General features: G+C 38.7%; 1 protein-coding gene across 41 annotated transcripts in view; it reads left to right on the top strand.

The window, feature by feature from the left end:
* Positions 1-23,697, top strand: part of Adgrl2 (adhesion G protein-coupled receptor L2) — a 170,181-nt gene that overhangs the window by 11,543 nt on the left and 134,941 nt on the right. For all 41 annotated transcript variants that reach the window (XM_051195058.1, XM_051195240.1, XM_051195232.1 and 38 more), the window contains exon 2: positions 22,682-22,854. In XM_051195058.1, coding sequence (XP_051051015.1) covers positions 22,782-22,854 — 73 coding nt within the window. In that variant the 5' untranslated portion in view covers positions 22,682-22,781. The remainder of the gene's footprint in view (positions 1-22,681; positions 22,855-23,697) is intronic.

Here is a 23,697-nt window from a genome sequence, read left to right as displayed (position 1 = left end):
GATCCCTTCAGGCTAAAGGCTTCTGCTTGTCAAAGTGAGCAAATTAGTCAGTGACACTTGGACAGGGAGACCATCAGGAAGGACCTACAGACAGGGACGAGGAGGGGACTGCTGATAACCTGGGAAAACATGAATGCAAGCAAGACAGGCAGTGCTTGATTGAAAACTGTTCTTTCATGAACTGTGCCAATGGGATTTCCAAGACATTCTAAACTAGCTTAATTCTGGGTTTAGGCATTTTGACAATTAGGGCAGTAAGTACTCAGGTCATTTTCATTTGCTCCATATTGCCTGCATACATTTGCTTTTTGGTAGCAGATTTAACAGTATCCCATTCTATTGAAAGTGCCAGGTCTATTTTTTGATGAAGCAATATTTGAGAATTTGCTCGTTGGAGGGATATGAAAAAGGGTTATCCACTTATGTATTCTTGAAGAGAGATGTAATAGTCTCTTTGCCTTTGCCAAATTGGTGTGACAAACATACTTATTTTGTATTTTAAAGGGCTTTGAGTCTTAATGAAATTCACTGTATTGAGCATATTATTCCATTAGCTAATCTTTACCTAATGTGTGGAGTCAGATCATTACTGTTATACAGAGTAACCCTGCAGGTGAGAAAAATGCTTTAATAGAGAGATTCTTGGCACTGACACGGGCTTTTGTGTAAACGTTACACTCTGTGTTATCTCAACAAGTCTGTGCTACAGCTCTATGGAGCATTTTCATCACAGGGTAAGACTGTTAGCAACAGCAATTATTCTTCAACAGGATGATGGTGCAGTGTTTCACACAAGCACCCGCACAGTCCTTTTCAATAGCATTATTGATAGGCATTCCGCACTGCCAAGTCTGTGTCATTGTTTTAATAATGCTTTGCAGGGGATTTTCTTACCCGGTGGGTAGGCACTGGGAAGTGGAGTCTGATAGTTCAGTTCATTACCTTCTCCCAGCTAATGCCTCCGTTTCCTTCCCAGCAAGGGAAGGGTTACTGCAGAATTCATTCCAGGAAAACTGGGAGGCAAGGCACAGGGGCTGTCACAAAGTGCATAACTTCTATGATGTTATTGGAAAGGCACAGCTAGGTAAGTGCTACTTGTATTGTCTTAAATTTAAGGTAGACCATTTATCTTAGGGATATCCCCCACCTCTAGTTTCCTGAAATGTGAGTCCATTGTAAAATGCTTTCAAATGTTCTTGTAAAAATTCTGCTGGTTATGTACAATACTGGGAATGGTTATGGAAGACATTGACAGCTGCTTTTTCGATTAGAAACAGCCCTGCCAGTCTCTGTGAGTTGTTAGATAATCTTATCATATATTCTTGAAGAGTATAAGTTCATGAAATAATATCTCATGCTCATCTGTAAATTTATGATTGGTCCCACATTCCTTTGAGCAGACTGAGTTTTCTTTTTTTAAAAGCAAGATATATTCTGAATAGACTGTATTTAAGAATAATACTCACAAATAAGTAGTGAGTATACTGTCAAAATGACTCTACCAAAAGGGTTATAAAATGGAAGATATTAATTTTAAATAAAAAGTGTGTCTTTGATCTTCGTTAAATCTCGAGTCAGATGTTATGTCAAGTACTTTGACGAAGGCAGAGAACATAAAGTCTGAACAGTAATCAGAGGCTTGTTTGTGGGTATTTGGAGCAGGGAATGCAAAGTTAGGAATTTGTATGTGTTCATACCTAGATGAGAAAAAAGAAAGATATTTAAAATTTGTTTGAAATTCTCTCATGTTCCTAGGCTTAAAACGTTAACATTTTTATTTTAAAGATAAAGTAGTAAAACTGTCATTTACTTTCTAATTGTTTCAAAAGAATTCCCTTTGTCACACACTGATTTCCTCAGATTTAAGTCTAACAAAGGCTTAAGGAACACTTTGATAGATTTTTGTGGTATCCACATGCAAACCTTAACAAAGTAGCAAATGGGTGAAGGTCATAGAATGTCAAATTTCTACAATTTTTTTTTTTGGAAGACTAAAAATTCAAAATTTCACACTTTCCCCCATTCATTGAAGCTTTATAGTTTTGCCTTTATATCATGTCAAACACATCAAGGAAATATCCGAAACTCAGAATATAAAAACTGAGGCTATATGTCTGTTTCTAATGTCTGTGTGGTTGAAATATTTCCATGTAAATATGATGGGTGAGCCTACTGTTTTTGATTTCCATGCTTAAGAAAGAGATTAAAACTCAGTAAAATTCTTTAATCACTGAATTTTATGTAATGGTTTCAAAGAGTTAATTTGTATGTATTGCTCCTTCAGTCAGGCTTTATTTCAGGAGACATTTTATTTTGACAAAATATAAATCAAAGCAGAGGGTTCTATTATTTACTTCAGGTTCCTCAGTAAAAGATTAGTGTAGATTCAAAGAAAATCCTTATGCATTCATTTTAGGACATATGTGGGCTTCATGACAAAGCTGTTGTGATCTCTTAGTAGTAATGAACCAGTGTGAGGCATTAATACCTGTCCCGTTGAAATTATCTGAGTTGCAGTTTGAGTTATTTGGAGACAGTCTTTTTCTTTGCATCTGGAATTTGGGGTAACAGCTGCAACACATTAAGATATTAGCCACACATTCTAAAACCACTTTTCTCCAATCATAGCCTCCATAAAAACTTACCCTTGATAAATACTTATAAAGTATTTTGTAAAATTATGAAGATAGAATTCATATAAATTGGGCCACAAAATTATTAATGAACACAGAGGCCAAGTATATTGTTTATGATTTGTTGTTTTAATAGGATATAGGCTTCTCCTGTGCCCGTTTGGTGGCTTAGAAATTGATGAACTCTGAATCCATTGCGAGGAAGTTGTTTATTATTATCCTTGTAAAGGCATGTTTCAGATTTTATTATGTATTGAAGAGATTTATGACAAAATATTTGGATTTTGTTTATATACAGTATTATTCTAGGAACCTGTAATTGAAACCATTAAATGAGAATAGATTTAATTTATTTCAGTTGCCATTACATTTAAAAAAAAAATTGCAAGAATAAAGCTTAAATATCATATTACTTGCATTTTTTTTTACAGTGTGTGTGTGTGTGTGTGTGTGTATTGGGGGTGGGGTATGTATATGCCTTGACACACATGCAGAGGTCCGTAACTTTTTTAAGAGTGGATTCTTTTCTTACACAATGGTGTTTTGCGAGTCAAATTTAGTTCACCAGGCATGGCAGCAAGGGCCCTGGCCCTTACCCTTCTCACTGACCCAGAACTCACTTTTAAATACTGCATTTTTCAAAATACTTTACATTGATTTTTAATGCTTTGAATATTCTTGAAAGCCCAGAGAATAAGGATTTGATCTGTTTGAGACAATAGTCAATTAAATAATTTATGTTACATCTATTGTTTAAATATTTGAAGAATTTTAAGAATGATGAGGCTGAGGCTGGAGAATCGCCATGACTTTGAGGCCACCCTGGGCTACAGGGTGAAAAGCCTATTGTAAAAAGCCAAAGCAAGCAAAAAATAAATTTAAAAAAAAAAAAAACAATAAACAGTAGTGAAAATGGGTCAAAGCATGATTCTCTTTCTCATTGTTATGTGTTAATTCTACGACAAATCAGTCAGAAAATTTTCAGGGATTAATTGGAAACACAGTTTTGATGTGTGGATGTAACTTATTAAACCAGTACTGCCTGCTTGTAAAGAATAACGTCTAATTCCTGTGCACGAATAAAACAGGCCCATTGCCGTCAGAGTACTCTGGCACCAGCCCTACCACTGTTTAAGCATTTTGTATATGACTTTAATACTTTGAGGATGTCCTCATATAGAATATTTTTTATCAAAATTTCTTTTTAATAAACTCATACACTTCACATCCCACTGAATTGCTGATGGCTTTTTCTTCCTGAACAATTATTTTCCTGTGGGGTTGGAGAAATGGCTTAGACGTTAAGAGTGTTTGCTGCTCTTGCAGAGGACCTGGATTTGGTGTCTACCTGTTCTCAGCACCCTCGTCAGGCGATCATAACAATTTGTAACTCCAGTTGCTGGGGACCCCATGCATCTGGGCTCTGTGGGCACCTACACACACACACACACACACACACACACACACACACACACACATACACACACACACACACACAATACATATAAATTCACTGCATAAATAAAAATGATAAATAAATCTTAGTAGTTTTAAGAAAAAAAAAAACTACTTTTCCATCCACTCCAAAGTAATTTCTGCTATTTGACCCCTCATTGCAAGAATGAGATGTGCTTTTAGTGACTGCTAGCATGGCAAAACAGTTCCATGTAGGTGGAATGCACACTGGTGGTGTGACTTCAGATATTTGTTAGCACAGGAAAACTTGGCACCCCCGTCCATGTTTGCCATAGTTGTGGGAGGGTCCCCTTAATGATAACTGTGATGATTATTCATTCAGTTATGGGTGGCCTTTGTCAGCATGCAAAATACAACTTGATATCACATCTTTTTTTTTTTTTCTTTCCTGAAAAGAAATAGTGGAAGTTTCCATTGGAACCTCCTTCGAGGACACTGAGAGCTGGCTGCACTGCCAGCTTCAATTTCTGTGAGCAGTGGAGGGATTTTAAAGGGACAGGGGTGATAGTTTGTAAAAGGGTCTGCGTGGGGAAGTGTGTACCTCAGCTGTCCGATTTTGGTTGTTTCACCCCAGTATGATAAATCAAATAATTAAATTCTTCTGGCTTGGATGTAGCATGGTCGATCATCTTAGTCTTTGGATAGAAACCGTCTCGACTATCTGTTACTTCCAATCTATAAATTACCGAATTTGTGAGATCCAAGTCTCAATTTCTTTTTCTCATGTGTCTCGCTTTCTATTAGATAACTGCAACCTTGGTAAGATTTGAAGGAAAGTGCATTTTTGTTGTCCTTAATTTGTGTTTATTTCATAAGGAGAAAATTGCAGAGATTTAAAAAGCATATGGAATTCTGAGCACAGAGCTTTGGGTAGGGACCTGTAATGGATCAATAATTAAAGATGTGGAGAGCCAGACTGATAAACGCTGGTTAGAGCCCCACAAAGCAGGCTAGAGTTTGAGCTAATGGTTTCCATTCTTATTAACACTCTGTGCTCAGGTTAACTTTGGAGAACACCCAGGCCTCTCCCAAGGCTTTAGGTCCTTTGATCTCTGAATGTTCATCCTTTGTGAAATTAAATACCAAGTATTTAAGAAAGTTTTAATAGTTTTCCTCATTTTAACATACAATTTTTTTTTGGTTGTTGTTTGTTTGTTTGAAAAAAAGAAAAGAGAGCTGGGGGTGTGGATCAGATGTGTTCAGTGTTCTTGAAACCCTGGACTCAGTTCCTTGCACAGAGCACAAAGTGAAATGTAGGTGTTAAGCAAAATTAAAGATTCTGGAATCACACGTTCTAGTCATCTTTGTATTTTACATCAGCTTATGCATTTAGTAGAGGTTAGAAACTGACTGTATCCAAACTTCAAGTTTGGATGATAGCTGAACATCCCAGATGATGAGTATAACCAACCTAGACAGGAGCAATTTTGGTTTAATACATGTGGATTTCAGAGACTCAACAAGAAAGAGCAAATACATTCCACAGTTCCAATGAAACCAGAAACTTAACCATTTTTCTTTCAAAATCTTTAGCAGATACCCGAATTGCTTATTTACCTGAATGGCCGGTCTTCCCACCTTTGAAATTGTTTTACATATAAGACTGTTAATTTTACTGATACCTCAGCTGACTTTTCATGTACATAACATAGTAGATTTCTGTGATGGTCATAATAGCGTATTTGAACTAGTAAATTCCTCACACTTGGCAGCCCTGTCAGCCACACCAATCCTGAATGATTCAGCTTTTGCCATTTTTCGATGACTTTCCTCTTCAAATTTCAAGAAACCTCACTAATGTGGCCACAACTCGGAAATTTCAGTGTTATAAGAAGTACTTTCAGAGACTTGTTAAAATACAATTTATACTTAAAGTATTTTTTTTTTGAAAAAGATCTAGCTCCTGCATGGGTACAATTTGTGAAAGTAGGTTACACTCTTTTAGCTTCGAGCAACTGTCTTTGGTGGTGTTCCTGTCTGAGTGGCAGGCAAGGGCTGGGGTTTACTTTAATAATCCACAGTTTTCGCAGTGCCTTGGATTTCACCTTCAGGATGTTATTTTTGGTTCCCTGTAATACCACAGAGGTTACTGTGGCCACATATGTGGGTTCAAAAATTTGACAGCATTTCTGGTACCAAGTTGGCCCAAATTACCAGACCAAAAATATGCATTTGCTTGTACCAGTCTTCAAGTCTGTCTTTTAAAATACTGTGCGTTAACCTTTCCAAGAACAAGCCCCCAATAAGCACATTTCATCTGGTGGACTATTAAGCTGCAGCTTTAGTTTTGTTTGTTCTAGATGCATGGACATTTATTAAGGCCCTTCCTGAAGAAAGGTACTACCGTGTGAGGTTTGCACAAGAAATGGGAGCTTTGCACACTGTAAAGACGTGACCAGATAGAAGGAAAGTTAAGGACACAGCGACTGCATTGAAACTGAGTGGTGTGGGAAGGGGCATTTCAGGTCTGTGCAAGAGGAGGGCTGCAGGGTCCAGGCTGCTTTTGAGGAGGAAGGTTTGAGGAACGTGTTTGAGCACTGCTCATCACATAGAAAGTGGAAGCAGATGGAACTGGACTGTTAGTTTGGGATGTATTTGAGCACTGTCAGTCACACAGAAAATGGAGGGAGGTGGAACTGAACTGACTGTTAAGGTGGTGCAGAGCATGACTGCTTGTATTTTTCAGATGAGAGAGTGTTGCTCTGAATTGCTGGTTTCCGAACATTGTGTAGCCATGAAATAGAGTGGCCAGATATTGTAAGGGATGGGAACCTAATTAGAAGCTGTGGATGATTGTCCTGGTGAGAGGCAGTCATGACAGACAGCTGTTACGATGGTTGAGAATAATCCACTAAGTTAAGGAGGAATGAGGAATCAAAGACCAGGACTAAGGTTTTAGCCACAGCCCCTTCACAAGGGACAGACCTTTTCCTGTTTGTCATACTTAGAGGAGCATAGCTAAATGCTCACTGTCCCAGTTTGCTTCAAGCTGACATGCACTTGTGCTTATTTAGTGTGATGGTGAAATCCAGGGCCTCGTGCATACTAGGCAAGTGCTCTACTCTTCTGCCTTATTCCCTGGAATAGTATGTATATTTTTAATGTGATGTGTGTTGCAAAAGTAGATTTTTCCCATTCTTTATATCTCTAGAAGGGTTTTGGGGGTGAACTGCTGAGTGCTTAAGTAATATGTTTTTCAATTGCTCATATAAGATGAGGCCGGAATGCTTAGGCTTTCAATTAATTAATTAATTAATTTATGAGAGCCTAGATAGCCAGCTCTTATAATCTGTTTCAAATGACATGTTTTCTTTATCCTGGATAGATACTTTGTGATATTTGTCATTGTTGTGGTTTTCATACGGTTGCAAGAGCTCTGTAAATAACCAGCTCAATAGTCAGTATTTATAGGTTTCCTTAGTTACCAGGCTGTCCCCTCACAGATAGTTTAGAAATCTCTCTGTTTCTGAAGGATATTTTTTTTATTCATTGCAGTTTGTCTTTAGTGAGTTAATCTTTCTCTTTTGTTATTATAAATTCCTAACATTATATATTTATTGCATTAAATACAATTAATTAAATATATAAAAAATTAAAAAGTAGAAAGTGTCCCTACTAAATTTTGTCCTCTGTAAAGGTGGGAAATTTGTAGTAGGAAGAAGCAGGAGGATTACCATGATTTCCAGGATACCCTGGATGGTATATAGGACATGTCTGAAAAGAACAGAAATAGAGAAGTCAACCCCAGTCCTAGACGGTAGTGATGTTAGGTTTGATTGGTGGTCCTTTGTAATATGGTAATTGAACAACAGCCAGTCTGTGCTCAGGCTGGCAGTGCTGGAGGGCTCACTGAGGCCTCAGTCACAGTGGGCTCTTAGTCTGCTTTTGGCAGGAGGAGCTTGGAGATCTACACTTAGCAGGCCTCACCCTTGCTAGGCTAAAGAGGTCCAACTGAGCCATACCCCTCCCTGAGTTTTGTTTCTAGAGGGGGCCAGTTGCGAATGAACCTTTGTAGCATCCTCCATTGTTACTCCAACTCTTTTGGTGTACTTTGAGTAGGTAGATGGTGAACAATTTGAGTCTCATGATGACAATCAAGTTTACAACCCAACTAGCTAGCTCAGGATTCTTGGGGACATAGGAGAGGTAACAGGAGAATAGACATTGGGTGTTATGGACTCACTCATCTCAAAATGTGTTGCATCTAGACGGTGGAGGATATTTTGTGATGCAACCTGTTAAGTTGGAGCTTCAAATTCTGATTGTCCTCAGTAAATGCTTTCCGTGGCTTTTCGTTAAGCTGGTGAATGGTGGTTCCAGTACTCAGGTGGCCCAAGCCTTTTAGCAGCCATCTTTATCATTCGTTTCTGTTTTGGCCAGACTCCCCTTGTCTTATCTCTGATAAAGGCTGAGTCCTTCCCTATTCATATTCTCTCTCTCTCTCTCTCTCTCTCTCTCTCTCTCTCTCTCTCTCTCTCTCTCTCTCTCTCTGTGTGTGTGTGCCTCCCTTTGTCTCTTTCTGTCTGTCTGTCTCTGTCTCTCTCCCTTCCTTCCACCCTCCTTTCCTTTCTTCCTTCTCCCTGCGTCCCTCCTTTTTTATTAAAGGATTTTCTAGTTTTTGGTAGCTCAGATGATAAGTCAATAACTACCATGCCAAAATTAAGGTCTAATACTGAGAACAGGAAGGGTCGGTGTCTCTTTCTGCCTGAAAATGCCAGATCACTTTGCTCACTCTTTCTTGTAAGTAAAAATGGTAATACTTTCCCCCTTCCCCTTTGTGATTCTATGCCTGATAGAGTTACCATATAAAAGCACAGAAGTAGATTCTCCCTGACCTTCAGTCACAGCTCCAGAATTCCTGCTCACATCATACCTGGACCCATATCCTTCTCAGTGTCAGGATCCTCCATCTATTATCACCTTGAAGGCAGCCAATAGGGATTCAGGACAGAGGGTCTCTGATGTGGACTTGTTCCTCTTTCCTTCTGAAAGAATCATTTATGCTGGGACAAGATTCAAGGTAATTGGTATGAACTAACTGTGAATTCTTGTTGGTGTTGAAGTGTGAATGCCATTATATTTAGTGGGTTGTGGAAACTGAAAACAATAACAATTTTTAAAAGTGAGATTTTTTTATGTCTGTAAGATAAAGTATTTCAAGCAATATTTTCATAATATTTTAATAAATCTGTGCTTGGACTATTACCAAACCCTGTTACCACTGAGTCATGTAGCAGCCTGTGAAACAAAGGCACTTAGTTTTTACATGAGATACTAACACAGGTGGTCACATTTTTGGAACATGTTCTGGAATGCAAAGTGCCATTTGTTCACAGCTCCTTTCTTCAATGGGTGATCGTACATCATCAGTGGATTATCTTTATCTCTTAATTGTGAAATGACACGATTTTTTTGGAGGGGGAAAGGCAAGAGGGTGGTTCCCTGCTCCCAGAATGCCTTATATAAAAATCTTATTAGAGTCTCACTGGGTCCTTGCTTTCCCAGCAGAAGTTACCGTAAGCTGCATTAGATGGAACCGAATAATCACTATGGCTTGATTTAAAGTATTAATAAAAATCTAAATTTGTACATAATGCTGTAGGATTTCAGGTTTTTAATTTAGTGAAATGCAGAATAAATTCCCTGTGTTTAATTTGAGGAGTTTCATGAGAAATGCTTCTTAGCCAAATTAGGACAGACGTACACACCACACTGTTTACAGAGTCTAATTATTAAAACCTGTTAAATTTCATATTTAATACTTGTGTGTCTCTTTGTAAATGAGTTGCTTAGGCTTATTGTCAATGTTGAATTTATGTATTATGGGTAATTAATTTGCAAATGCTGGTATGATTTCAAAGTTTTTGCTTTTTGCAGTCCTCTCTATGAATCACAGATTTAAAAGCAGCATTTATTAGTCAGTTTATTAGAGGGAAGGTACCTGATGGGTTCCTTACCGAAGGCTGGGGTTACATCCTAATGTTGATGTTAGTGCTCATTCGTACAGAAGTGAGGTTTACCCACGAGCTGTTACTGAACTGGGTAACTGATCTAGTATTCGTGAGACAAATGTTTTTATTCAGAACGGAGGTAAAAGTCGTTTTGGTTTTGTTTTAAGCTTATATGTTACCTCTGTTAAATGATATTTCATGTTAAGGGATACTCTACCCCTTATTTTCCCCACATGTTAAGTATGTGAAAATGGTAGCTAACTTTAAAACGTTTGCAATACAAACAAAAAAAAAATGTCCAAGATTTTTTGGGAGTACTTTTCAACACAGATGTCTAAGCTGTTCACTACACAATTTTCATTTTTTATCTGAATGCAAAATTAGAAGATTTAATATTAGCAGCTTCATATAATTTCACATACATTAGTTGCAAATTATTTTAAATTATGAGGGGTTTGTGTATGTATGGATATACATGTTCATATGCATGCTTGTGTGTGTGCATAGATACTATTCCTGTCCTAACTAATTTCCTCAGGGACTTCTCTGCTGGTCTGGATTGGAGCAGCAGGCTTTATTTCCATCATAATTTGGTGCCTCTCTGCTTCGAGCACCAGTGGTTTCAAATTTTTCAATGGAGGGGTTTGTTTGACTCTTACAGATGCTGAAAATGATAATTTATAACACGCCAATAAGTTCATCTTTCTAGTAAAATACTCGTGTTTGTTTTATTAATGCATATGCCTCAGTATTTAACTGAAAGATAGTCCTGCTCTGGGGGGGGGGAGTCCCCTTTTGAAATCTTTCTCTAAATTTATTGCTAATTTAGAATGAGATTTGTCTGCGTCGCAGCCTTCAGTGTCTGAATCCCACTGACTTCCTAGATGCACCCTCTGGCCATGCTATGCCACACCAGGCTTCAGTCTCTATCTTTGCCCGTCTTCTCTGCTTCTTGGCTTCTTGCCTTCGCCTTCAGGATGTTTCCTATGCCTCTGCTTGTTGTGTTCTAAATGGTGTGCGGCACCTTCTGAAGCGAAGGTTAGACAGCTATCAGGTCTGTTCTCAATTGGCTCATGATCTTCTGAAGAATGATTCTTCAGATACTTTTTGATAATGGCGCGTGCACTGTACCGTGATTAAACATAGCCTTCTTCCCTGGTGTGTGTTGGAGGTTTCATCAAAGCTCTATCTAGTTAGGGGGGGAAAAATCAAGTGATAACCCTAAATGACAGGGGTGGAGGAGGGGATGATTCTCTAGGCAAAGACAAGTGGCAGAGGGGTTGCAGACAGAAATAAGAGCATACGTGGGTCAAAAGCTGTCCAGACATACACGGCAAGCAATGAAGCACTCGAGTTTTACAGGCTGGAAAACATAGACAGACTGGCCATTTTTCACATATAGATGTGAGATGAAAGAGAAGTGAATTTAAAATGATGTTTTCCCCAGAGTCGGTCAATTTGTTGTATATTTGCTATTACACCTGTGCTCAATGCTCACCATAAGCAAGATTACAGCCAAAAGCAAAAGTCATGCTTCACCAGGAATGCTTGTCTTCACCACCACAGGGATAGTGGAATCACTCCTGTGTTGGCCGCTTTCCTTGTCTTTGTTGGCATCCTTGTATTGCTTGTGGTACCTACCTTAGCCCCTTGCAAACTGTGTGGGGTGTGGGTGCTGGAGATTACACCTTGAGCCTCACCCATGCTAGGCAGGCACACTCCAGCCCTGAGCTCAGTCTCTCTGTACTTGTTGTTTTAAGACAGCGTCTTTAAATTGTTCAAGCTCATTGGGAATTTCCTCTGTGACCCAGAGTGATGTTGAGCCAGCTACCCCTCTGCCTCTGTCTCCCAAGGTACCGGGATCACAGGCCTGCACCGCCAGGCCTATTTTGCTGTCAGTGGACTTAGTTAGGCTGAAGAGAGATAAACATTAACAATTTCCATCAGTAGCTTAAAAAATTAGTTCAAAGACTTTAAGAGCTGACATAAGATGGCCCAGTAGCAGCTGTCAACATGTGACTTAGAATGGTGACAGAGGATTGAAGGGGGGAAGGATTTGTTCCTGGTTGGCTCGTTTTCTGCCTTACCATAATGGTATCAGTTCTGTGTAGAATATTTTTAGGTAGGAAGGAAGAGAGATCTTCTGTGAATCAAAAATGTGGAGTGAGGTCACTGTGACAGGCATATTCACAGTTGTTTGGGGAGTAAATCTGACCAAGTAGAGTACTAGATTAAGTGTTTTTGAAGTTAGATTGGTTTGGATGTTTTACTAATGTAATTTTTAATTTTATATATTATCACTATCTCACTACAATATATTTTTTATTTTGTCTATCTCCCCAATACATCCCCATACATCCCCCTTCATTTCTTGCAGGCCCTGGTCAAATCCCTACTGCCAAATAAGTAAATAAATAATATTACAATAAAAATCATTTTGAGACATTGTTATGTATTTGGGATAGGAATTAGAAAAACCAAACCAAACCAACCCAAAACTCCATAACTACAAAACACAGCTGTGTCTTTTCCAAACTGAAACCGTGCTTCAGAGAAATTTTGGGTCTGAAAATTAGGGTTGAGCTGATATCTATAGAGTTGTTTATCTACTTACACTTAGTAAGCTAGGTTCAAAGTCTGGTCTTTCATTGTAAACATGGTGTTTTTATTTTTTTTTTTTACTATTTCCTGATAATTTATTCCTTTGTTAGAGTAAGTCAGCAATTGAAAAGTACAGGTCTGATTCATTCTTAATCAGTTTGTCGGTCCAGAAGGGTTTACGAAGACTGACAGTACCAAGGAGGGTTCTTTAACACACGGTGTGCACTGCATTATTAATGTTAACACTTGTTGAGCTATAATCCCCTACAATGATTGTTTGGGGCCAGCAGGAGATTTATTAGGAATGTATCCTGTGAAATTGTGTGTGTATAAGCTGCTACTTATATTGCAAAAATGCTATTGGAAACTGTTTAAAAGTTTTCGCTGTAATTGGTGGGGACGTATTAACTATGCTAAAAGAAGTGTGTGTGTGTGTGTGTGTGTGTATGGTTGGCCCACGCGCCTTAACCTTTTTATCATTTATCTTCTTGTATTAATGGCAAGGAATTATTAATTCATGAGCCTGGGCGGGAAGAGCCAAGGCACCATTTAAACGAGTGGCAAATTTATCCTTATCGCCAGAGACATGAAAAAAAGTCATTTTGTGTTATCTGTAAAATGGAAAAGACATTTTAAAATTTCATTTACAGTAATCCACTTTACTTCCAGTAAAACACCTAGATTACTACTACCATAATATAATGTTCTTATTAAAAATTTGTAACCTTCTCTCCTCTTTGTCACATGTGTATAATATTTTGTAGGAAAGTTTAGTCTTCATTTTCTTTAATGCGATATCTGCTGTAGTTTAAGATGTTACATCATGAGTTGTGTTTTAGAGCTTGTTGCATGTTAGTGGGCATTACATATGTAGAAAGCCACATTTGGTGTTAAAAACGAGAACTGGTTGTGGATATAGGAAAAATGAACTTGGAAAATAATTCTTTTCAGCTTGCAGTACATTTAATAGTTATGACTTAATAGTTACTTGGAGGCAAGGTTAGGGATTCAGGATTGTAGATTTTTTACCTTTCTTGAAGAAAGTAGTCAAACTTGAACTTAGCAATTTCCTCCTCAACATAGGTGTAATTGGGACAGATCTTCTGCCCCTCCCGAGAATCAGCAGTGACAGACAGCATGGCTCTATGTTTCCCAACAGCCATTTCCATCACACTTTGGGTGGGGTACCTGGGGTCTTCTCCAAGCCCTTACTTTTCAGGCTGCTGTTACTTTTTGATGGCCTTTGCATTTTCCCATGTCAATCAAAGCCGTAAGACAAGCTGCTGGGGTAAAGTCCTTTGTTCTCTTTTAAGTCTCCCTGACACTGAGATGGGTACTTGTGGATCTGCTTTTACAGAGGCAGACACATCTGTCTGGTCTTCTCCGGATAATGGTGTTTTGTTTTTCTCATCAGCATGGTTCATTTACCCTTACCTGAATGTTCAGATTAATTTTCTAAAAACAGCAGACTGAGGGCATTGGTAGTGCAGGTAGACCCTGGTAGTCATGTGTTTCTTATAGGACTCCGCTACATTCAGTCATTCTGGTCAGTTCGTGCATCTGAAGCAGGGTGGCCGTTTAAAAAAGGGGCTCTTCTACCTGTGTTCATTCTTTTAACCTTTACCATGGTGGCCTAGTTGTGTGGTGGTGACAGAGACTATTGAGTCCTAAACAGTTAACTGTCTGGTCCTTTTAGATGATATCTGATCCCTGCTCTGATACCTACAGAGTCTGTGCATGTACCTTGGTGGTTTTACTCTTTCCAAATATGAAACAATTCACAACTTTAAACTTAGGAGATCTAAGGAATCACAGGCTATCATGGGCCCTTACCCTTTCACACCAGCTTTTTGGTTTCTGGAGATAGGGTCTCACTGTGTGGTCCAGGTTGGCCTTGTATGTGTGGTCTTCCTGCTGAGATCACAAGGCGACCACTATACTCCCCTCCACCCCATGCCAGGCTCTCACTCTGTAGCCCAGGCTGGCCTTGTTCCAGCATCCCAAGTGTTGGGATTGCAGGTGTCATCCACGTACACTTTTTCCTCATTTCTTGTTTGTAATGAGATAACAACAAGCAATCCCCCCAAAAAGTTTTTTTTAAATTAAAACGTTTAAAAAAATCATTAACACACACACACACACACACCACACACACACACACACACACACACGAATTAATTAGTTCAATTAGTTACTTAAATGCTGAGTACTTTTTTTGTGACCTTCTTTTACTTTTTTTTTGTGAAAACATCACTGTTCTATCATTTTTTTACTGTCATTTGAAACTTTACTAGGGATTACAAAATTACATTTTTGTTTTGCAAGTCACTTTTCTGAAAACTTCAGGCCTCACCCTACTTTGAGTGGGACACCACTAACCTATAATATAATATTTTGAATTTTCAACAAAAATTCAACAAAATTTTCAACAAAGTCTCTATTTGACACTTTCTAGCATATTTTATTTCTTCATAGAGTTTTAGCTTCTTCATCGTAGTCTTTCCTTTAGAAACTAACACAAGGTTAACTAGTGTGCAAAATAAATAAGATAAAAATATTGATTTCAGAATTCAAGGCCAGTGAGAACCAGATAGAATGCTAATATGACCTATGCCAATTTAAAAGACCTACAAGCTTACATAATGCTGTATAAAATGACAACTTCTGAGAAAATTGTGTATTGACTTATTGCAAACCTATGGTGCTGTATGTCAAATTTTTCTTCAGCTTCATGCTGTATTTTCTCTTTGGTTTATTTGTTCTTGTGCTTTTTGAATGTTGTTGGAATAGTGTAGTTCAGGATGTGTTTGAATTTGTGTTAGTCTTCGTGTGTCAGCCTCATGAGTGTTGCAATTACTGGCAAGAATTAGCATGCAGGGCTCTTGCTAAATATTTTTTAAGTTAATTTTTTTTTATATATTCTTAAAGATCATTTGTATGTTATTTCCCAGAAAAATGTATCACTTCCAAGAAATCTCTCATGGTGATAAGATGTTGTAACATACAGCAACCCTGGGTCATTCATTATTATTTAACTTAATGGATGTATACTTAGACCAAGAGGGAGCTTGAATATTGAGCCCTTCTGTGATCATTAAAACATGTCTATTACTAGCATTTGTGTTTGCTTTGCTGACTTAGAAGCAACTTCTCAGGTAGTTTGATTCATGAGATTTATCAGTTTAGAATAATTTGTTAATTTATAGCATGCAATTATTAGTGCTTAAATAGCAATATAAATGTGTAAAATTAAGGTAGCTCAACTGGAAATACTAAAAATTAAGTTAATACATAGTTATCATTACCTGAGGGATGTTAGTTTTGCTCATGTAAATATTTTGAAAGTCAACTCATTATTCTTAGGGTTTTTCAACGCGTTCATAATCATAAAATTACTTTGTTTACGTTTTCCATTCTAACGTAAATTGTATGAGGATACATGAAATAGGTTTACACAATCACATTTATTAACAGCAGTTGTGATTTAGGCCATGGGTGCTTCCTAACCTGCCTTTCCTGGTTGCCTTGGAGCAGCCTGTACGTTTCTCACTTCCAACTATTTAGTTTGCCTCTGCAACTTACTTATTTTGCTTGAAATTTATACCTGTGTATTCAGATGAGCTGATTTTGACCTAGAGTTCGATCTCCCTTTGTATTAGATGGTTTTTCTCTTACTCTTAGTGCAAAGCAACTAGCAGCTACTACTAAGAGCCCACTTATGAGTGGATTGGTGGATAGTAGTCAGGGGTCCTCAGCTTTTCTCTTAGCCTCCATGGCCATGTTTGCCCTCCATTTAATCAGCTGAGTAAGTTCAGAGAACTTAATGAAGGAGCCTTGTAGCTCCAAACTAGCATTCTTACATGGGTTACTGATTTGGCCTCTTTCCAGGCCTGCTTCTAGTCTTGGTGTCCATACTTGGGTATTCAGCTAAAAAACAAAACAAAACATCAAACAAGCAAGCCGTATGGATCACTTGCAGTGTGGATGCCTTTAATTCCAGCACCTTTCTTGTCACAGAAACTGGGGATTCTGGAGCAGGCTGGCTTTCTAGGTTAGCCTGAATAGGCGAGCTAGTTATAAACAAGCTCAAAGGTTCAGAGCTTGACCTTGCTTCTGTAAATAATGTGAAAAGAAATGAAGAACATACCAAACATCAACCTCGAACCTGTGTCCATATGTGTGGATGTACTGGCACACATACATGTGACCATGCATGCCTGCACACATCTATGAATGAGTTATAAATAAATAAATAAATAAAGGTACTTTTTATGGGTAAATAAGGCGTGGTGACATTGCCCTGTAGTCCCAGGGTTTGGAAGGCGGAAAGAGGAAGATAAGGAATTCAAGGATACCCTCAGCTGCATCATGAATCTGACCTACATGAGACCTGTTTCAAAAACCCTAAACCAATAAGCCAATCAATCTGTCATTCAGTCATGATAGCTTTTCCTTTACCCAAATGATGAAAACAAGCAAGCAAGCAAACAAGCAAACAAGCAAAGAAAAAAGAAAAAAAAAAAAAAGGTAAAAAAACAACAACAACAACAAAAAAAAAAAAAAAAAAACCAGAACTCTATACCTTTGGTGTTGTCAGTACTCCAAATGTTTTCAAATGATAAGTACAAAATGCATTGGTAACATTTTTTTTCCAAATATAAATTTGAGGGATCTGACAGCTTTCCAATATACACGGTGCAGTAATTTTGCCTGCTTTGTGGCTATGCCTCCCCATACCCCCTTTTGTCTGGAACTTACGTTGCAAGTTTCCTGTGCTGTCATAAGACGTCCCCCATACAGGTTCGAAAGTGACAGCTATTTGTTTTTGTCATTTCAACTGGATGGGTTTTAATGAGGAGAATGGCAGCCTGCCCCGACGGAGCCCTGATGTCCACAGCTCCAGCCTCTTTTGCAGGCTCAGCAAGACTCCTAGAGGATAGCATGAAGCAGATGCAAGCAGGAGAATTCCCAAACTCTGCTCCTCTGAGCCCCAGAGGAGGATTTATTCCTTCACAAGGAGGAAGTTTCAGTTAAGGGTGAGACGGATCATGGCTCTTACAGGGACCTTAGCATGGAGTGTTGAAGAAGGACTGCTGCTGTCCTGATAACAAGGATTAGATGGAGGGAGTGAGAGGGTGGGGACTACTGGTTGGTCATGTGACTTTAATTTCTCGGCCTTGCCACCTCCACCCTGATGCTGTCCTTGGGGAGGGGAAAAATAACATAGCCAAACTCCAACCCCAAAGAAGTGTCTGATGCTGAGAAAGCTTCCCTGGTTAGTGCTTTCAAAGGTTCACTCAGGGAATCTGTTTGGAAAGCTCCCAGAGCTGTTGGTGTTTTCTTGGGTCTGAGCAAGAGGGCTGAGTCCAGCCTGCCTGTAGTGGGAGGAACCAAATCACTTCTGCAAATGAAAAAAAACCCTGACTGCATTTTAGCTAAGTTAGTCCAAATTCTGTAAGTTATTGTGGTTGAGAAAGGGAGGGAGACTTTTGCATTTATGTTAGTAAAATATGGAAAGGCTGCCCCCCCTTAAAAAAAAAAAAAAAGCTGGGAAATCCTACCCGATAATGATGACAACTTTATAGTGGAAATGAGATCAGAAAGACTGGTTTTTGTGAGGCCATCCTTGGTTTTCATGTAGAGTGGACATACATGCCATACATTAGTGTGTAACACTTAAGGCGGATCCGGGCTGTGCTTGCTTGGTTTTGTGCAGCATGACTGTGCCTTTGGCTGTTCTCAGGGAAAGATTTTTCTCCCCCCGCTTGCTGTCTGAAGGTTTCTCTTTGTGTTTAGTATCCAGCACTCTGAGGAGTTCAGCGTCCCCGAGTGGAGATCAGCTTACGTGACTCTTTGTAGTTACCTTCCTTTGGGTAGATATCCCACATCCATTCTCAGTTTTAGCAAATTTTAGTCCAGTTTTCTTTCCCTTTAATTGTCATTGATGCTAAATTCCATGCCTGTCGGCGGTTCTGCCTTCCACCCTCTGTACTTGCTAAACAAATGTCACATCATTAGGGTAGATGCGGTGACTGAGAGCTGGTCATTGGTGTCTTCCCTTTTAAGTAGTTTCTCTCACAGTTTAAGGCACGGGGGTGTTTGCTGCAGCTAGTAAACACAAAAGCAGGTTACTGTCTGAAAGACCACAGCCGAGGAGTCTGCAGCATCCAGGGCTGTTGGGATGAACATAGTGCTGAGGCATATTCCTGGAAGTCACTCCCCGGCTGGGGAGGCTTTCCTAGTAAGGGATGCATTAATTGACTTTTTACATGGCTGAGTAATAGGTTGTGCAGAGCTAAAGAGGTCACTACTGAGGTTTGTAGACAATGGCTTGTGGTTCACAGAAGCAAGATTAGGACGAAACAACTGGACTCCTTATGTCGAGGAGACGAAAGCATGGGCGCTTGTCCGTCAGAAGCTCTGATGTGTTGACAGTTGTAATTATAGCTAATTTCAGGGGTTCTGTGCTCTCTCTAGTTTTCCTAAGACATAAACCCAGCCCATTCTTCCCCCTTGCCATGCTAAGCTTTCTGATGTGTTTGGAAAAAGATTGTCTAAAAATCTAAATACAAATAAGTAGTTACTCTGAGGCATTAAAGCAATCTTTTGTTCATTGGAAGGATATCCAATAGCCCATTTCTGCTTCTGTTCCTAAGTTTTATTTTGCTTTGTGAGAAATGCATATGCCCCCTCCATTTCTTGAGTTACAGCCGCACACTCCCCCCCCCCCCCCCCCCCCCCCCCGTAGCCCATCGGAGTCTTGAACTGTGATCTCTCCACTTCAGGCTCTAGCTTGTTCAGATTGTAGGTACACACTAGCGTGGCAGGCATTGCGGAGTGTTTCCCTGGTGTTCTGTAGGTGCTTCGAAGGTCTGGTAACCTCACATATGCACGTGAGTTTCCTTAAGGCCCAGCTTATTTTAGGAGCGAAGCTTCCCTGGATTTCTTTCACCGTATTTATTCTTAGCTGATAGTGGTTTGCAAGTATTCCAGTTTTCATTAAAATTTGTTCAATGAAGGGTTGTTTTTAATTTGGATCAGAGCAGTAAAATCTTCTGACTTAGTTTTCAGAAACTGCACTCAAAGTATGAACTTCTGGAAATAATTTCATGTGATGTGAAAGTGATTCGTTATAGGTTGTCGAATGAGGAAAATAAATTTGATATTCTTTTTACTTAACTGCACGGGCAGATGAACCCCATCTTTAGTTGCATAAAAGAAGCCATGACTCTATACATTCCAGAGTTTTCTATTTGCCAGACACAGACATTTACACCGAGTCTCCTTGTCAAGTGGACTGTGCGTTGTGAAGTGTGTTTCACAGTCTCAAGCCTTAAGAGAACATGGAATTTGAGTGTGTAAAATCTGTTTCTGAAGTAGTAGTGCTGGCCAAAGACCACAATAGAGGTCTTGGTTGTGCGGTTTCTCTTGCCTTCCCCTCTCACTCACACAGGCTATCCTATCTTGGCAGCTGTTTCCTACAAGGCAGATATCAGTCCTTGATTCCTTCCTTCCTTTTCTTCCCACAAACAAGGACTCTTTCAAATAGTGGGTGAGCAAAGAAAGGCAGATCTTGGACCGCTCTAAGAAGCTGGAAAGGAGGAGAGTGGTGGAGTGGGCAAAGCTGCCTTGTGGGACGCTCAGAGAGAGGAAAGGACCTATTGCAAGGAAAACTTGGATAAGCAAAATTCCTTGCTTGAGCATGGAGCCGTCCACAGACTGGCTCAGTTTTAATTGTAGCAATGAGTGCATATCATTTGCATATTGAAATTATTTCTCAAACGCTTGATCAGGTGACTACATAGATTGAAGTGTGCGAGACAGTATTCGTTGATGAGCACCTGGGTGTGTCAGAGCACGAGCTTTTTAATCTCTCTAATGCAGAATAACTTTCCGTGTTGCCACAGGAACTTTGACCTGGGAGCGTAACCTGCACATTTATTTCAGGTTGCCTTCTGACTAACCCTGGGAAAGATAGTCAGAGAGCTGGCTAGTTCTGCATATGGAGGTGTGTCCTGTCTCCATCTGATTAAGTTTCGATGCCTTCCTGCTTCCTGTGTTGTTTGCATTCAGAGGAGGAAGAAATATGCCGCCTCTTGTTTTTGTTTTATTTCTTTTGATAGAGAAGCTTTTCGGGGTATATAATCTCCTGTGTTCCCTTCATTATGACCATTCCTGAGATCTCTTCAGTGTTCTCACAGAGCTAAAATATGGGCTGAAGTGTATATATGTATCCAGACATAGTTTTATCCCTTAACCTGTAGGCATGATAAAACCAATTTCTCATAATAGAAATGTCTTGATAGCTTTTCATCTGAGACTTTTGTGGGTTTTTATATGCAAATGCTAGAGAGTAGATTTGGAGTAATTTGTTTCTTACATCCTTTTTGGTATATTTGTTGGTGACAGCTGTGATAATCCCTTTGTAGTTTGATGAATGTTATGTTTCAAACCATTTAGAATCTGACCGCTTTTCCATTGAAGTTATATCATGGTGAAGCCTAATGGAATAGAGAAAACTGCTAATAGAATGTGGTACATGGAGCTTCTAACAGATATGAGTAATTCAGATGATGTGACAGAATACTTGATTAGTGGGGAAATTTTGTTTTGCTGTTATTTTTTCATGTTTTAGTGATAGTATGCAAATTACTAAGAACTTGTTATAATTCATGTACACAACCTGAGAGAGGCAAGGATGCCTTCGTGTCCATACTTTATAGAACTCCAGTTAAGGTTAGGCTTGGTAGATCGGTGGTGGAATGCTCTCCTAGCACAGATTAGGCCTTGCATTTGATCCCCAGTCCAGGCCCCCAGCAGCAAACACTGCAGCAACTTCACAGTTGCAACTTGTGAAAGGGACTTTTTGGGGGGCGTGGTAACTTCCTTATCATGGGAAGCTATGTCAGGAAGTTCAGGTATATTTGGGAACTGTCTTCATTTCATGTCTGTTATAAGGCTCTATGACTCCTTATATCGTCTCACAAAGAGGTAAACCAGTTGGCTGGAAGACTTGAAATGATTTCTTTTCATGTTGTGCTAGGAGCTGTGGATACTTTGAAGCCACACTCCTCATTCTTTTGTACTCTGCTGTTTGAGAAGCTGGGACCCATGAGAGATCATCACAATAGACCCATCCCTTTATCAGTTATTTCTAAAAGGTGGTGCCATCCAGTCTTGTGACACACACCTCTACTGCCCATGCTCAGGCTGGGGCAGGAAGTTCATGAATTTCAGAATAACCTAGAATTAGATACTTCTTCAAAAAGAAGAGAAGAGACACCCCAACGCCCTTGAAGACACAGTACTTAGAATCTTTGGGTATTTTTGTGCCCAGGAGATGCAGTGATGTTACTTTGATCTTAAGTTACACTTTACTTAAAGAAAAGCCATGTTAGGAAACATAAAATGATAAAAGGAAGTAGTTTTGAGACAATAACTAACTGTTCATTCCATGAGTAATTAGCAGGGAAGTAATGGTTGAAGATGGTATTTTGATTGCCTGTGTTGTAAATGAACATACACCCATATGTTAACAGCCATTTACCTTCGTTTAGAAAAATGAACTCATCAGATCTACAATCTATCTTGCAAGACAACTGGGGAAATATTAAATTTTATTGTTGTTACCATGATCAACAAATGCTCATGTGTTTATACATTTATTTAGAAGTATTATGTATTCTAGAGCTAGTTCTTTAATCAAAAGGTTAATGTCAAGGAGAGATGCATGTATTATTATCTCAAGTGATTTTCCTAAGCTTTCACACTTTCCTAAGAGAGCATCATTATTAGAAAAAATTATAATACAGTTATGAATATAATTGTCTATACATTTGGGGGAGCTTCTCTTTTTCCAGTGTCTCAGGTACTATATGCATAAGAATAGCTATGCATTCAGGATGGATTTTATACTTATGAAATGGAGGGCAAGGCAGAGGGTCGTTGCTTCTGCCTTTGCAATGACGACATAGGAAGGTCTTAAAGTAAGTGATGGATTTGTTTGTTTTTTTTTTTCAGATATGAGGATCAATGATGCAGACTGCTGGGTTCGATGAAGCTGGACATTTATAACTAGATTCATTAAGGAATACAAAGAAAATATTTAAAGGAATCAATAATGGTGTCTTCTGGTTGCAGAATGCGAAGCCTGTGGTTGATCATAATAATTAGTTTCTCCCCAAGTACAGAAGGTAAGACACTGTTACTTCACGTTTTCCTTCTCAGACACAGGAGGACTAGAAGGGTGTAATCTTCTTTTCTGTTAAAGTGGCTTTATTCTTACTTTGTTATTTTAAGAGAAACTGTTGGATTCATTTTGTAGAAGCTAAATTCTTTTCATTATACTGAGCTCTGGTATAGAAAGTGCTAGATTCCTTATTTTCCCTGTTTCTTATTTTATGTCTTATAAATTTACAAAATACTGTAATTCTCAACAGTCTCTAGGCACATGTTTTATGTATACTGGTTTCCTATATTCCAGAAAACTTAAATTCTTTTGCCAGGACTTTTTGCCATTTATTTTTATTTTTTTAAAAACCTTGTCTTAGAAGTTTCAATTCTTAATTTGCTTCTGAGGTATATATTTTACAAGGTCTGAAATAAAATTTATCTTATTCATGAATGAATACTCTTTGCAGTGTGAAAATTTTCATAAAGATTTCTATCAGCTTTCCCTATCTTTAAGAAAGACATAGAATTTCTATAACTGAGTTATAATACCAGTCTCAACAAAATGTTTAAATTTAGAAGTAATTGTGAGAAAAGTCTTCAAAAGGGACATAAATTTCAAAGAAATAAGTCTACACTTAAGGAGTTTTAATTCTAAGTAGGGAAAGCTATCGTTTATTAATTTCTAAATGGATTTTCCTGACACCCATTATTTATGTTCTTCAGTGTTGTTCACATAGAAAAAAATGCTCATGCAGGTGTTTTGTAGATCAGGCCTGAAGTGACCACAGAGGTAAGAGGTGACAATCTACCTAGTAGATCATGGCAATATTACTTTTAAACAAGAAAATGTGTTAACTTAAATC

The sequence above is a fragment of the Phodopus roborovskii genome, unplaced genomic scaffold (genome assembly GCF_943737965.1).
Source record: "Phodopus roborovskii unplaced genomic scaffold, PHOROB, whole genome shotgun sequence".
Classification (NCBI taxonomy): domain Eukaryota; kingdom Metazoa; phylum Chordata; class Mammalia; order Rodentia; family Cricetidae; genus Phodopus; species Phodopus roborovskii.
This window is presented reverse-complemented; position numbering and strand designations above follow the sequence as displayed.